Genomic DNA, 13277 nt, shown 5'->3' with positions numbered 1-13277 from the left:
GGGAGACGCGCAGGGGAGGGAATGCGCATAAGCACGGCGGGAGGCCGCAGCTGCGCCCTAATCTTACAGGGAGAGCCGAATTACAGCTCTTAAAGGGACAGAGCCGAATTGCAGCTCTTAAAGGGACAGCGGCACTTAACGGCTGGGTGCCACTCCTGTGTTTCCGGGAAAGAATTCCCGTGCTGGCTGCTGGAAGGGCAGAGGGCGCAGGGAGGTGGGGAAAACAGCAGAGATGCACCAAAAGGAAGGGAGTGATGGGCAGCTGTAAGAGGGCTGTTTCCCCCTTCCTGTGGGGTAGGGTGTGGCCCCCCCCCCCGTCCCCCAGCTCCTCGCCCCTCGTTGCACATGCACACCCTGCAGACCCCCCCTACTGCATGTGCACACACGTTCCACCCCCAGGTTGCACGTTGCACCCTTCCACACCCCTGTGTTGCACATGAATGTGCGCTCCCCACACACGCGTTGCCCCCATGCATGCCTCGCACACCCTTGCCTTGCACATTCCACAGACGTACTGCAGATGCACGCACGCCTTGCACACCTCCATGTCACACAGATGTGCAGGTGCACTCACATTTTGCACACCCCCCAGGTTGCACAGACTTGCACGCACATGAAGGCCTGAGGCCAAGGGGCCTGGCGTTGCCCCTCTGGGGCTGCTCCTTGGGCCCAGCAGCACAACGCAGTAGCTTTTCCTTTTTAATAAAAAAAATCACATGTACAAAGAGCAGGAAAATTTACAGCTGGTTTGTCTTAAAAAAAAGAAGGCTCAACATCATCAAAAAAAGCAGTGGGGGCCAACCCTGGGGTGCAGCTGGGGTGGGGGGGGCTCCACCACCTTGGTTGTCTGGGAGTCAGGGTGATGTGGTGTTGTGGCCCCCCCCCCCAGCACCCAGGGCGGTGGGGAGCAGGGTGGGGAGGTCTGGCAGCGCAGGGTGGGTGCCTGTGGGGTCACCCCATGGAGCCCATCCAGGCTCACCTTTCCCCATTTTGGAGGTTTTATGGATCCCAGTTTTTTTCCTGGGGTGACACCAGTGTCAGCATCCACTGACTCTGCCCGTCCCCACCCCATGTCTTTGCCTGATTGCCACATCCTGCCCTCGGCCCCATGGCTTTGCCCCATGGCCACGTCCCTTCTCTGTGCCCACGTCCTTTCCCTGTCCCCATGTCCTTTCCTCGCCACCCACCCCACCTCCTTGCCCCATCCCACCCCCTTGCTGCCTCCCCCGCTGCTCCCAGGGGCCCATCCCACCCTGCTGCCCCTTGCCACTACCCCAAAATGTTACCTTATGTTAAAACATGTGTATTAAATTAAAAAAAAAAAACCCAAACTTCACATTCATATCATCTCCCACAGTCTACTGCTTCCCCACAGGCTCCCCGACCCGGTGGCGGCGTCACACTGTGTCCCCAGCTGGGACGTGAAGCCTGTTGTTATCGACATCGATGTCCCCATCAAGCTGGAGGCAGCAAGCACGGGAGCCTTCCTCCTCCTCCTCCTCCTCGGTGGGGACTCCGGGTGCTGAGGGCTCTCCGGTCCCCCCATTGAGGGGTACCTTCTCCCGGCGCTGGGATGGGGGGCTATGGGGTGTGCTGCACCCCCGTACCTTGCTCCTGGCTTTGAGCTGGTCGTGGTAGGCAAGGAGGGCCAGGCAGGCGGCAGCGGCCAATGTGACAGCCAGCAGCACGGTGACGGTGACAAACTGGGGCCAGTAAGACCGGGGGGTGCCAGGGACTGAAGACCCCCAGGCCAGGTCCTCCTCAGCCAGCTCGTCCAGCTGGGGGGCCACCCCACTGGGGTCCTGTAGCTGGTAGTGAGCCACGGTCCAGGTATAGCCGTTCTCAGTGGCCCGGCATTTGTAGGTGCCAGCAGTCCCTCGTTGCATGATGACCACCAGCGTGTGGTTAGGCAGCACCGCCGTGTCCCCCCGGCCCCCCTGGCCATCGGGCTGCTGCCAGCTGTAGTTGGCCAGGGCGGAGTGGCGGGGGCACCGCAAGTAGACCACGGCGTTAAGCGGGGGGCTGAGCCCTGTGAGTTGCGGAGGAGGAGAGCAGGGTGATGCAGTGCACCCCATGTGCCCCATCCCTCCCGCCAGTCCTGGTCCCACTGCACCCCCCCCCGTCCCGCCATGCCCCCATACTCAACTCTCTGCTACGGGATCCTCCTGTGCCCCCCAGGTTCGGGGCATGGCCACGCTCCTCCCGCGGTGGCACATGGTGGCTGGGCTCCCCGCTTCGACGTCCTGCAGCCATGCGCTCCTGCGACCGGGAGAGTGGCATCAGCATCCCGGTCCCGGCCGCACCCCCCCTTCCCATCCTCATCCTGCCGCCTCCCCAGCTCACATGTCCTCGGTGGCGGCTGCGGCACGGGTAGGCTGGCAGGATCCCTCAAGGCTATACCAGGCGCAGTATGGGTCCCGCGCCAGCACGCACTCGGCGCAGCTCTGGTGCAGGCTGCAGTTGGCCAATGGGACTTGGAGAACACCGCTGGAGTAACCCACATAGAGGATGCCCTGGGGAGGGAGAGGTGCCGGGCTGAGCCTCCCCCCCTGCCCTCCCCATGCTGGGCTTGGGGTGGGCTGTTGGGTCACCTGCATCGCCTACCTTCCCCGGGGCCAGCAGTAGATTCTTCACCGGTTCCGGTCTCTCAAAGAGCTGGATGCTCTCCACGATGTGAGGACCCCCGGGCAGCTCCACCACTTTGTGCAGGAAACCCTCCACTGCGGGGGAACAGGGGACATCACTGGTGTTTTGGGAGGCCAAGGGAAGGGTAGGAGGGGTGACCAGGTACCCCGTGTGTACCCCCACGTAAACCCACCTGTGGCCAGGAACATGACGCGGTAGGTGGCCCCTGAGATGCCATGAGTCTCGTCCACCACGATGCGCGTGTACGTGATGTCCGTCTTCACCAGCAGCGGCTGCCCCTGGGTGGGTGACACCTTCCCGTCCATTAGGAAATGGTCCTTCATGAAGGTGAGGGCTTTGTCAGAGGAGGGACCCATGTAGCACTGCAGGGAGAGAGGAGTCAGTGCTGGCATGGGAAAACTGAGGCACGGGGAGTGGGGGGGCACACACCACCAGGCTGCCCTGTGACAGCATCAGTTGGGTGCAAAGGGAACCCTCCCCCTTTCCCATCCCACTTGCACCACCACCACCATCTCACCCCACTGCCAGCATACAGGGCAAACTGGGACAGACAAGCCCCTCCCCATGGGGATCAGCATCATCCCCCGGGAGGGTCTTATCCCCGAGGTAGGCAGCACTCACGCTGCCGGGCCGGGGATTCATGTCGGGACCACCGTAGACCGTCCAGCGGGAGCTCTCCTTGTTCAGCTCCTTGTACTTGCCCTCGAAGACCTCTTCCAGAGCCTCCTGTCTGTAGGCACAGACAGCTGCGCTGCCCGCTCTGCCCGCCTGCCTGCAGGGACAGCAAAGTGGGCATGGGGAGGACGTGGGTCCCCACTGCACCTGCAGCACCCCTGGGTGTCAGGACTCACCACTGCGAGGTGAAGACGGCATAGAAGTCAGCACCACCGTCACGGCGGGGCAGAGCGAAGGCGTGATGGATGACGTTGAAGGGGAAGTGGCCGGGTTGCGAGCACACCAGCTGGGCCTTCAGGAACGTCGTCCACTTCTTTTGCAGCACCTTGTCCCCCCCGACATCACTCTGTGGGAGCCAGGAGGATGCTCAGCCCCGGGGTGACAGGAGCTGGGTACCCTCATCATCTGCCATCATCGTCCTCTGTTGTCGTCCCTGCACCCACCTTGCAGACACGGGCCACCCGTGGCACCAGAAGCCGCTCGAAGAAATCAAACTCATCGGCTGTCTCCTCGAAGAAGAAGTAGACCTTGTCATCTCCCGGGATGCTGAAGGAGGCCACGAAGGCAGCGTCGGCTGTGGGGCACAGCCGGGGCAGATAGGTGAGGAGGTGGAACGAGGAGAGGGCTGCTGCGGGCACCCCCTGGCACGGGGAGGGTGAGGGGGGCCAGGGAGGCCTCCCAAGGACTGTCTCCCTGATCACCTGACAGCCAGCGGAGGAAGGCGTCCGTCTTGAGCAGGGTCCGGCTGCCCAGTGAGCGGGAGATGATGGGCTCGTTGCCCTGAAAGTTGTTCATGGTGCCAGCGTAGAGCTCGCCATCTGCTCAGGGACAGGGTGGGGGTGAGCTGTAGCAGGGAGACACCCCCACACACTGTCACCCTCCACTCCATCCCAGGGATGGGTGCCCACCCGTGGGGGCCACTGGCCCTGTACTCACCCACCAGCAGGGCCGTGTAGGTGTGCTGGGGGTCAAAGGGGCACTGGCCCTTCCCGTCCAGGAAAGGTTGTCCTCTGCTGCTGGACATTAGTGTGAAGTTCTCCAGTTGCTGTGGGAAAGGGGAGAAAAATCAGCCGATGGAGTTAAAACAAAGCCCAAATCTGCAAGAAATGGCTGTGTACTCCCTCTGGCCTGTGGGGAAGCTGCGGTGCTCACCGTGTGCTCAGCAAGTGGGGAAACTGAGGCAGGAGAGGCTGCCTGGGGTCACCTGAGGGAACTGGGACCCAAAAATCAGGGGTTTACCATCTGCATCGGACCTGGCAAGTGTAAGGGCGCTGGCAGCCGTGGTTAGAAACACCATGGGCTCCTTTAGTGCATGAAACTCAAAGATGCATCTTGGTGGCGGGGGGCACCCAGCACCCCACATCCCAGGGGACTTCCCATGATGCAATTAGCTCAAATCCCCCATCCCGCTGGGGCTCCTGGGCCAGTATTTTGTGGTTCTTCACGGCAATGCCACATGTCTGGAGACCCCCCCCTTGTCTCCGTCCTTGGCTGGTGGGGACACTCACAATGTAGGTGCACACGGGGCTGAAGGCGTAGGTCCCGCAGACGTAGAGGTGGGTCTGGTTCAGGGCCACAAGGACCCGAATGAAGTTGAAGCACTCGGTCTGGGGGGGGAGGGAAAGAGCAGAGGCAGGGGCTGAGCATCCCCACAGCTCTGTGGGACCCCCCCCACCCCGGTGCTCTCTCACCTCCTGGCTCTTCTTCTTAAAAGCACACTCGGAGATTTTCTCGGCCGTGGGTCCCCACATTATCTGCGGAGGGAAGGGAGAGGGTCCACAACTGCTGAGCCAGGCCACGACCGCCCAGCCCGAGTAGGGAAACTGAGGCACAGCAGAGGACACCCCCCCCCAGCCTCCCCAAAAGCAGCTGCTGCTCACCGAGGCTTTAGCACGGATGCTGCCTGGGGTGCCAACGGTCAGGGCCAGCACCCGGTCACGGGCCCCCACGTACAGCTCCTCCTCGCTCTCATGCAGGAGGAAGATGTCGTAGTGGGAGACGTTTTCCTGGCTGAAATGGGTCAGTGTCCGTCGGGGGTCCCCTGGCAGGAGCAAAAGGGGATGATGGGGACCAAGGGACACACAGACACATGGCCCAGCACCACCACCACCATCAACGCTGGGCGGATGTGGCAGCAGCTGCCATTGCGGCTTGTGTCACTTCTCACATAGGAAATGGGGTGAGTTGCTTCCCCAACGGCCCCCCCATTGCCATCCTCACTTCCCCCTCCAGGTCCCCACCTCCCCACCATCCCCTCTGCGTCCTGCCGCAAGAGCTGAACGTCCCCAGGCTGCAAAGCCCGTGCATCCCTCACCCTCTGATGCTGCTTTGCTGTCCTGTAAGAAATAGAGTGCTTTTTTCCTTGTTGGGCTGCAAGCTGTGCCTGTGATGCTTTGGGGCCATGGCTATGGGGTGATGCTCCGTTTGGGGGATCCACCACACCAAGGTGCCAGCCTGGGGGGGTTACAAGCCCCCACGGTGCCCACAAGCACAGCTGGGGCTGCAGGCTTCTTGTTTGCCTCTGCCAGCCACCAAAACAGGGAAAAAGAAAAGGGAGATTTTGCAGTTCTCAGAATGGCTGCATGGGGAAGGGGAAGTGGCAGCACGGGCAGGGACCTCATGAGGGCACGGCCCTGCCATGGGGGCACAGATCTCTCCCGCCTGCCCGAACGCCGCCATACCACAGCACTGCCAAACCCCTTTCTTTGCCACCTGCCATTTGGCTGAACACACAGGCAGGATGCGGTGCCCTGTCCCACCAAGTAGGCAGCCTTCCCTTTCCAGGGTGGCCCTGCACAGATCCCCAGGTGCCAGGCGGGTCCCAAAATTGCTCTGCTAGAGCTGGCACCCTGGGGTACACCCAGCTCCCACTCCCAAAGGTGTTTGGGTGCCAACCAGCCTCATCACATCTGGCTCCACGGCAGCCCCGAAGCCATTTGCATCGCCCTGCTGCCACCAGCACCTGTCCCCTGCCCCAGAGCTGCTGTCCCACTGTCCCAGCCCTGTGCAGGGCTAACGAGAGGGGTAACGAGATGGGAAGGCTGTGATGGAGAGCAGCCCGTGGGTCCCTGATGCTGGATGCTCAACCCTCGGGACAGATGCTCTTTAAAGCTGATGTTGTCCCCCCCCGCAACCCAGCTTGTCCCCATCCCCTCCCCAGCCATTTTGCTCTCTCAGTGTCGTACTCACCGCTGGGGAAGGTGATGCGGGGCAGGGGCTCGGCGCAGAGCATGGCAGCTGGCATCACTACACCGCAGAGCAAGCGGAGGGCAGCTGTGGGCATGGCGGGGGGTGGCAGGGATGCACCCCTCAAAGGTCCCAGCACCATCCCTGCGGGAAGAGAGAGGCTTAGGGCAAGTGCCGTCACTGAGCGGAAACCAGAGGGGGGAAGCCAGCAGCCAGCACGGGGGGGGCCATGGGGCCCCAGCGCCTCAAACCGTGGATGGCCCCTGAATATGGGCGAGAGCTTGCCACCGCCATCCTGGCAGAGGTAGAGGCGTCCCCACACACTGCTGGGCTCCCTGCACCAAGACCTCCCTGGCACAGGGGTGTCCAGATGCTCCTGCCTTTGCCCCTGCAGAGCCCCACAGCGCCCATCCCCATCAGGGATTCCTCTGTGCGGCTCCATCAGCAGCCAGAGGGTACAAAAACTGGGGGGCGGGGGGACGGGACACCCTGCTCTTGCAGCTCTTTTTTGCAGCTCTTGCCAGAAGCAATGGAGAAAGAGCAATGTCTCAAGAACCGTGTGGTCCCCAGGACCCCTTGCAGGCAGCCACCGTGTTCCCCAGCGAGCGGCATTACCTCTCCGGCGGGTGAGGACAGAGCTGGCTCACCTCCGTCCTTGGAGCATCGGCACCTGGCAGGCGCCTGGCCCCAGGGAGCTGTGGCCAGAAGACCCCCACAGACCCATGCCCAGTGCCTGGCCAAGGTCCGGCCACGCTGCCAGGCTTCCAACCTGGCTCGTGGCAGGGCTCGCTGTGGCCCAGCCCAGCCCTGTGTGGCTTCACCGGGGACTGCAGGAACCAGAAAGTCCTGCTGGAAGAGGACGAGCCTCAGCAGGTTGGGGCAGCGGGCGCCTGCTCCTGCCTCGCCTGCGTTGCACCCCAACAGGGAGGGCAGCGAAGCCTGGTGGAGAGAGTCGGGATGGGAGCTGGGGTGCTCTGCTCCTCCGACTGGGGTGCTCGGGGAAATCAGGTGCCCAGATGCTTGGGTTCTCTTCCTGGCTTTGTGGAAATCTTTGGGGTGAAAGCAAAGCAATGTCATTTCTCCTGCTGTGACTGTGAGGATCGACAGCGGGTCTGAGCATTGCACCCACAAACAGACCCCTGGGGCTGAGCATCGCCCCAGCCACAAAGAGCCCATAGCTGTCCTGGCTCCCTGCAGGCTCCATCCTCCAGCCCAGGCTGCTCTGGGACAGCTGTGAGTGAGAAACCCACCGAAGCCAGAGCCTTGGGGTCCCCCACAACATCAGAGCCACATCTGAGGTACCCCAATATCCCACTCCAGACAAGGCTGAGGAGCATCCTGGCCTGTCAGGGCCTCCTTACCTGCCTCTCCCGGTGCCACCATCTGCCCGCTGGGACACCAAGCCCTGGGAGGGCAGCGCTTTCCCCGCCACCTTGCTTGGCTGGGACAGAAAGCTCCTTGTAAGCACAGAAACTAGGTTACTCTGCCCCGGATTTCCCACTTGGTGAAGGGTTGGCTGAGAAACGGGGTCGCATGGAGGCTTGGACTGGCCGCATTGTTCTGCCCTGGGCCGGAGCCACCAGGGCTGGTGGAGGGGGAGGAGGGATGGGAAAGGGAGCAGAGGCTCCTTGGTGAGGCTGAAGGCTCAGGGGAACGTGGCGGGTCTGGGAAAAGCCCCCAGAGAGTGTTCCCCTGGCACAAGCCAGCTCTGATACAGGGTGTGAAGTGAGAGCAGCCTCAAGGCTGCTCCAGTGACATGGGGAGCTGAAGCTTTGTCACAGCCCTGTCCCTCCTCCTTTCTGGGTCCCCTGGCCAAAGTGGTCTGGGGGGACATGCGGGGGGGTGGGGGGAGCATTACAGCCTCCCTGCATAGGATTTGGCACATGAAAGCCAGTGTTGCCAAGGGCCTCTCAGCATTGGGGTAGTTTAGTTTTCCCTCGTGCTTTTGGGTTCACCACGGTCGTGGCTCCATGGGACTTCGTTCCCTGTCCCACCCACTCTCTAGATTCCCTCCAAGCCAGGGAATATTATGCTGCCAATAAACACACATCCTCCTTGCAAAGTGGTTTAACCTGCCCTGGGAAAGAGCCAGACCCAGCCTCTGTGCTCAGCAAGGGAGACACAATGGCGCAGGGCAGACGTTAAGCTGGTGGCCACATTGGCACTGATCTCCCGCCTGCCAAGACTTTCCCCGTGCCTCAGTTTCCTGGGCAGCTGGGAACTGGGGTCCCCTCGCAGCAGGGAAATGTGTGGTCCTTCTCTGCTGCTTGATGCTAACCCCCTGCCCATGTCCCCCACCCCAGGAGTATCCCGGTGGCATGGCAGGGGGTGTGGGGATGCTTCCAACACCCAGGCAGAAGTCAGGGGCTGGGGCAGCCTGAGGGAGGCTCCTTCAATCCACCCCCAGACCCAGAGCAGGAGTGAGTGGGGTGGGAATGGAAAGCAAGGGGTGTGTGTGTGGGGAGGTGCAGTAAGTATATGGGAGGATGCAGGGGAGGAAACTGGGGGTGCAGTGGGAGATAGGGGAGGGATTCAAGAGGAATGCAAAGGGCAGGATGCAAAGGGTGGGGACAGATGTGGGGTAGTGCAGGAAGGAGGCAGGAGGATGTGCAGGAGGGAATTGGGCGGGGGGAGAGGAGATGTGGAGGGATGCAAAGGAGCTATGGGAAGAAGAAAGGGGGATATGGGGCGGGGCAAAGGCAAGGCTGCAAGGTGGGAGATGCAGGGAGTCTCTCCCTGGCCTTGGGATCTCAGCCCCTTTGTCACTGCCTTGCAGCATCAGAGCTGTCTGGGGGGGGTGTCCCCAAAGCCCATCCCCGCTATGGCGACTGCCCCCAGCCCTGGCTCTGCCTCACCCCCCCGGGGGAGGCACCCCCAGCCCGGCCCCAGTCCCGGTGCGGTGGTACCGACCTGTGGCAGCCCCCGCGCCCGGGCGGCCGCGGGGGTCTGGAGGGACCAGCATCCCTGCGGGGCCACCGGATCCTGCTCTCGTCGCCATGGTTACAGCTTTACCTCGGCCGCCGGCTCCGGCTGGCCTTCACCCCCCCCCCACAGCCACACACGGACACACGGACAAGCTCGACAGATGGACACACGGCTGCGCACCCTGGGCTCGTGCATAGGCACGGGTGGGTGCACACCGGCATGCTCACCGGCACCGACAAGCACAGACCTACACACGCGTGCACACATGCATGACAGTGCACACCCACCCCATCCCCCCGCGCCGCAGATGTGGACGGACCCAGACACCCCACATGCACACAACTGCACACCCACGTGTCCCCTCCAACACCCCTCTTGACACGTTCCTGCGCCCTCGTAACTACATCGTGTCCCTGCACCCCATCTCTGCACCTTCATATCCACACCACATCCCTGTACCCCCATCCCTGCCCACTATCTCTGCACCCCCATATCCACACTGCATCCCCAAATCTGCACTGCAGCCCTGCACCCCCATGCCTGTTCCCCATATCCACACTGTATCTTTGCATCCCGAAATCTGCACTGCGTCCCTGCACCCTCATCCCTGCACTCTCATATCCACACTGCATCCCTGCACCTCCATCCCTGTCCCCCATATCTGCACCCCCATATCCACACTGTATCTCTGCATCCCCGAAACTGCACTGCATCCCTGCACCCCCATCTCTGCATCTCTGTATTTATACTGCATCTCTGCACCCCATCTCTGTGCTCTCATACCCACACCACATCCCTGCACCCCCCATCTCTGCATCCCCATATCCACATTGCATCTCTGCATCCCTGAATCTGCACCATGTCCCTGCACCCCCATCCCTGCACCCCCACCTCTGCAGCCCTGTCTCAGCCCCCCGTCATGACTCACCCATCCCAGATGAGCCGTGCTGGCTCTGGCTGCCTATGCTACCTGGTTTTGGGGGGGTCCCAGGAGGGGGTTGGGGCCCAGCTGTGGTGCCACCAGCAGCTGCCAGGATCCGGTTCTGAGCGGGCCACATTTATCCCCACACTGCCACAGCAGCCGCAGCACCCAATTTTGGTTGATGGCACTCCCCCTCTCAAAACTTCCCTTGCGGGAAAATGGCCCAACTGGCGCCAGCAGATCCCACTTCTCCTTTGGAACCTGCCCTCCTTCCCCTTCCTGGCTGTGTGGAAGTGGGGTCTCCTGAGCCCTGAAACAGGATCCCCCGCTATTGCTGCTTCCTTCCTCTGCAACAGCCTTCCCTGCATGACCTCAGGCGAGTCACTTTGTCCTCAGCCTGCAATTGCACAACCACACATGAGGTGCCCAGGAAAGGTGCCAGCCCTGCTTCTTTGCACAGGCTGGGGTGCCAGTATCAACACCCCCAAAAGCAGTGAGCTGGGAATGGGCCCAACCAAGGGCCCCTTTCCACCCCATGCTGGGGTACCTGTCCTGCCCAGGGCTGGGGAGCAGACCCAAGTGCCCCCTTGGCTGCCCCCCCCCCCCCCCAGTTTCTGCTGCCCCAGTTCCCACAGGGCTCCGGAAGTCAGGAGCATTTGCCTGGGAGTGGTAAGGAGCTTGTGCCTCTTGCCTGCCAGCACTGGAGGTTTAGCTGAAGCCTGCTGCAGGGAGGCAGAGATGCCCTGGCCCCCTCCCACCCCAAGGGTTAAGCTGTGTCCCCCCACTCCTGTCTGGTCCCCCCAAGGGTGCTCTGTGGGTGTCTCAAGACATGCAGCACCTTGGGGTGCAACCTTGGGGGGCGGCAGCGGGCACAAGCTCACATTTTAAACTACCCTTGGGATTAGCGGGGCAGCCTGACCTTAATCCCCCCGGGCACGCAGGGGCCTGGAGGGGGCCAGTGTGGGGCTCACAGGGCCCTCAGCACCCGCTCAGCCATGGGCCAGTCTGGTAAACCCCGGTGGCTGCCAGATGTCTGGGTCAGTCCTGGCTCTACCCCATCCCAGTGGTTGCTCCAAGGCTCCCCTGTGCTAGATTTTTTCCCCCTCTAAAAGCCTGATGATACCCAGCATGTGCGCCCCTGTGTTTGGTTGCCATGCTCCCACCCAGCCGTGGACCCCAGGGTGCCTCTGCAGAGACCCTGCTACTCAGTGCACAAGTGAGCAAGGCTGGGTCACAGCCCCCTGCTCTGGGCTCCCATTTCCCTCTTGCCAGCTTACCAGGGGAGCCCAGAGCCAGGCTTAGCCCTGCGGAACTGCAGGAGGAGCTGGAGAAACCTAACCCTGACTCTGTGCTTCGGCTGGAGTGGGGCTGGAGTTCTGTCACAGGCACTCTTGTGCATGGTCCCTATGGGCTGTGCAAGGTCCCCATGGGCCATACACGTTCCCCATGGGCGGTGCAAGGTCCACCCAGGCTGTGCAAGGTCCCCATAGGGGGGTGCAAGGTCCACCCAGGCTGTGCAAGGTCCCCATAGGGGGGTGCAAGGTCCTCACAGGCTGTACATGGTCCCCATGGGGCTGTGCAAGGTCCCCATGGGGCCATGCAAGGTCTACACAGGGCTGTGCAAGGTCCACATGAGATGTGTATGGTCCCCATGGGGCTGTGCAAGGTCCCCACGGGGCCATGCAGGGATCCCACAGGTTGTGCAAGCCATGGGGCATCGAGGGTGGTGGAGGGGCATGGAGCAAGGCCACCAGCTCAGCCCTTCTCTGGTGTGACCCTGCCGTGCAAGGATGCCTGGGTCCCTTGGGGGGGTGTGGGGAGGACCCGTGACATTTCCCCTTGCCTCCTGACCTAATTTCTCCTGGTAGCATGGCTGGGCAGGAGCACGAGGTCCCAGCAGCTTGGTTGGCTTCCCCCCGCCATTCAATAACCCGCTATTTTGGGCACAGCCTCATGACTTTTGGGACCCGGTGGTGCAAGGCTCGGGGTCAGGCTGGATTCCCACCTCAGGGCCAGACGGGGCACAGAGAGGACACGCTGCAGCTCCTTGGCATTGCTGGCTGCGCAGGGTACCTCTCCTGGCATTGTGGCGCTGGCATCCCTGAGCTGGTGGAGAGACAGGGAGGGGCAAATGGGGCACAGAACGAGGGTGGCACTGGAGCCAGTTTGTCACCTGCCACCCTGCGAGCACCCACCTCTGAGATCCACCGCTGTAACCCACCTTCCTGTGAGGGGACATGGGTACCCAGCTGGGTCTCCACAAATCAGCACAAAGCTGGAAGGTGGCAGCAATGCCCCTGAGACTCCTTGGCACCCCTGCCCTCACAAGGCTCAGCCCTGCTTGCACCCAAGTCCAGGGCGATGTAAACCCACGCAGCTGGGGTGACCCAGGCATCCGAACACTGGGGTGAGGGGTACCCCAGGATGGGCACCCTGGGCACCTACCTGGCTGTGCCTGCGCCCCGGCCGCTTGTGCCTGTGCTCGCTCACATCGCAGCTCCCCAGTGCTGTGCCCAGTAAAGCCGATTATGTGGCGGCTTTACAGCTCTCTCCTTCTCCCCAGCGTCTCCTCCCGCCTCGCTCCAGTGCCTGGCACGGCCCTGGGGCGGGGGGATCAGGGGGGTCCCTTTGGCGGGGTGCCCAGGCCATCCCCATGGTAGGAGCAAACCTGCACTCAGGGGCTCACTCAGGTTCTGCAACCCCTGAGGCCATCCCATTCAGGGGAATGTCTGCTCCCCAAAATCCCAGGGGGAGGAAATCTCTGAGCCCTCTCCCCAGATTCTATCCCCTCCCCACCAGCCCCATCACTGTTAGGTCCAGGGGTGCTCCTGGCCCTGCAAGGAGCCTGGCTGCCCCAGCTCTCAGCATCTCACCCCAGGCACCCCTCTGGGTAAGTCTGGGTGCACAGGGCCACCCTGCTTTC

General features: G+C 62.3%; 1 protein-coding gene across 5 annotated transcripts; it reads right to left on the bottom strand.

The window, feature by feature from the left end:
• Positions 1-686: 686 nt before the first annotated feature.
• On the bottom strand, positions 687-12924 carry SEMA4A (semaphorin 4A). 5 transcript variants are annotated; one of them, XM_030025693.2, is made up of 15 exons: positions 12800-12924; positions 6511-6651; positions 5202-5362; positions 5013-5075; positions 4830-4928; positions 4258-4366; positions 4023-4139; positions 3765-3895; positions 3498-3667; positions 3268-3418; positions 2819-3008; positions 2605-2720; positions 2344-2513; positions 2147-2259; positions 687-2029 (listed from the first exon to the last, which is right to left on the bottom strand). In XM_030025693.2, the coding sequence occupies exons 2-15, from the start codon at positions 6647-6649 to the stop codon at positions 1398-1400; spliced, it is 2361 nt and encodes a 786-aa protein (XP_029881553.1). In that variant the 5' UTR covers positions 6650-6651; positions 12800-12924; the 3' UTR covers positions 687-1397. The 5 variants fall into 5 exon arrangements, with proteins under 5 accessions (XP_029881553.1, XP_040981994.1, XP_029881551.1 ...); XM_041126060.1 differs by lacking the exon at positions 12800-12924 and adding an exon at positions 10361-10388; XM_030025691.2 differs by lacking the exon at positions 12800-12924 and adding an exon at positions 9418-9938.
• Between the last annotated feature and the right edge of the window lie 353 nt (positions 12925-13277).

The sequence above is a fragment of the Aquila chrysaetos genome, chromosome 9 (genome assembly GCF_900496995.4).
Source record: "Aquila chrysaetos chrysaetos chromosome 9, bAquChr1.4, whole genome shotgun sequence".
Taxonomy (NCBI): Eukaryota; Metazoa; Chordata; class Aves; order Accipitriformes; family Accipitridae; genus Aquila; species Aquila chrysaetos.
This window is presented reverse-complemented; position numbering and strand designations above follow the sequence as displayed.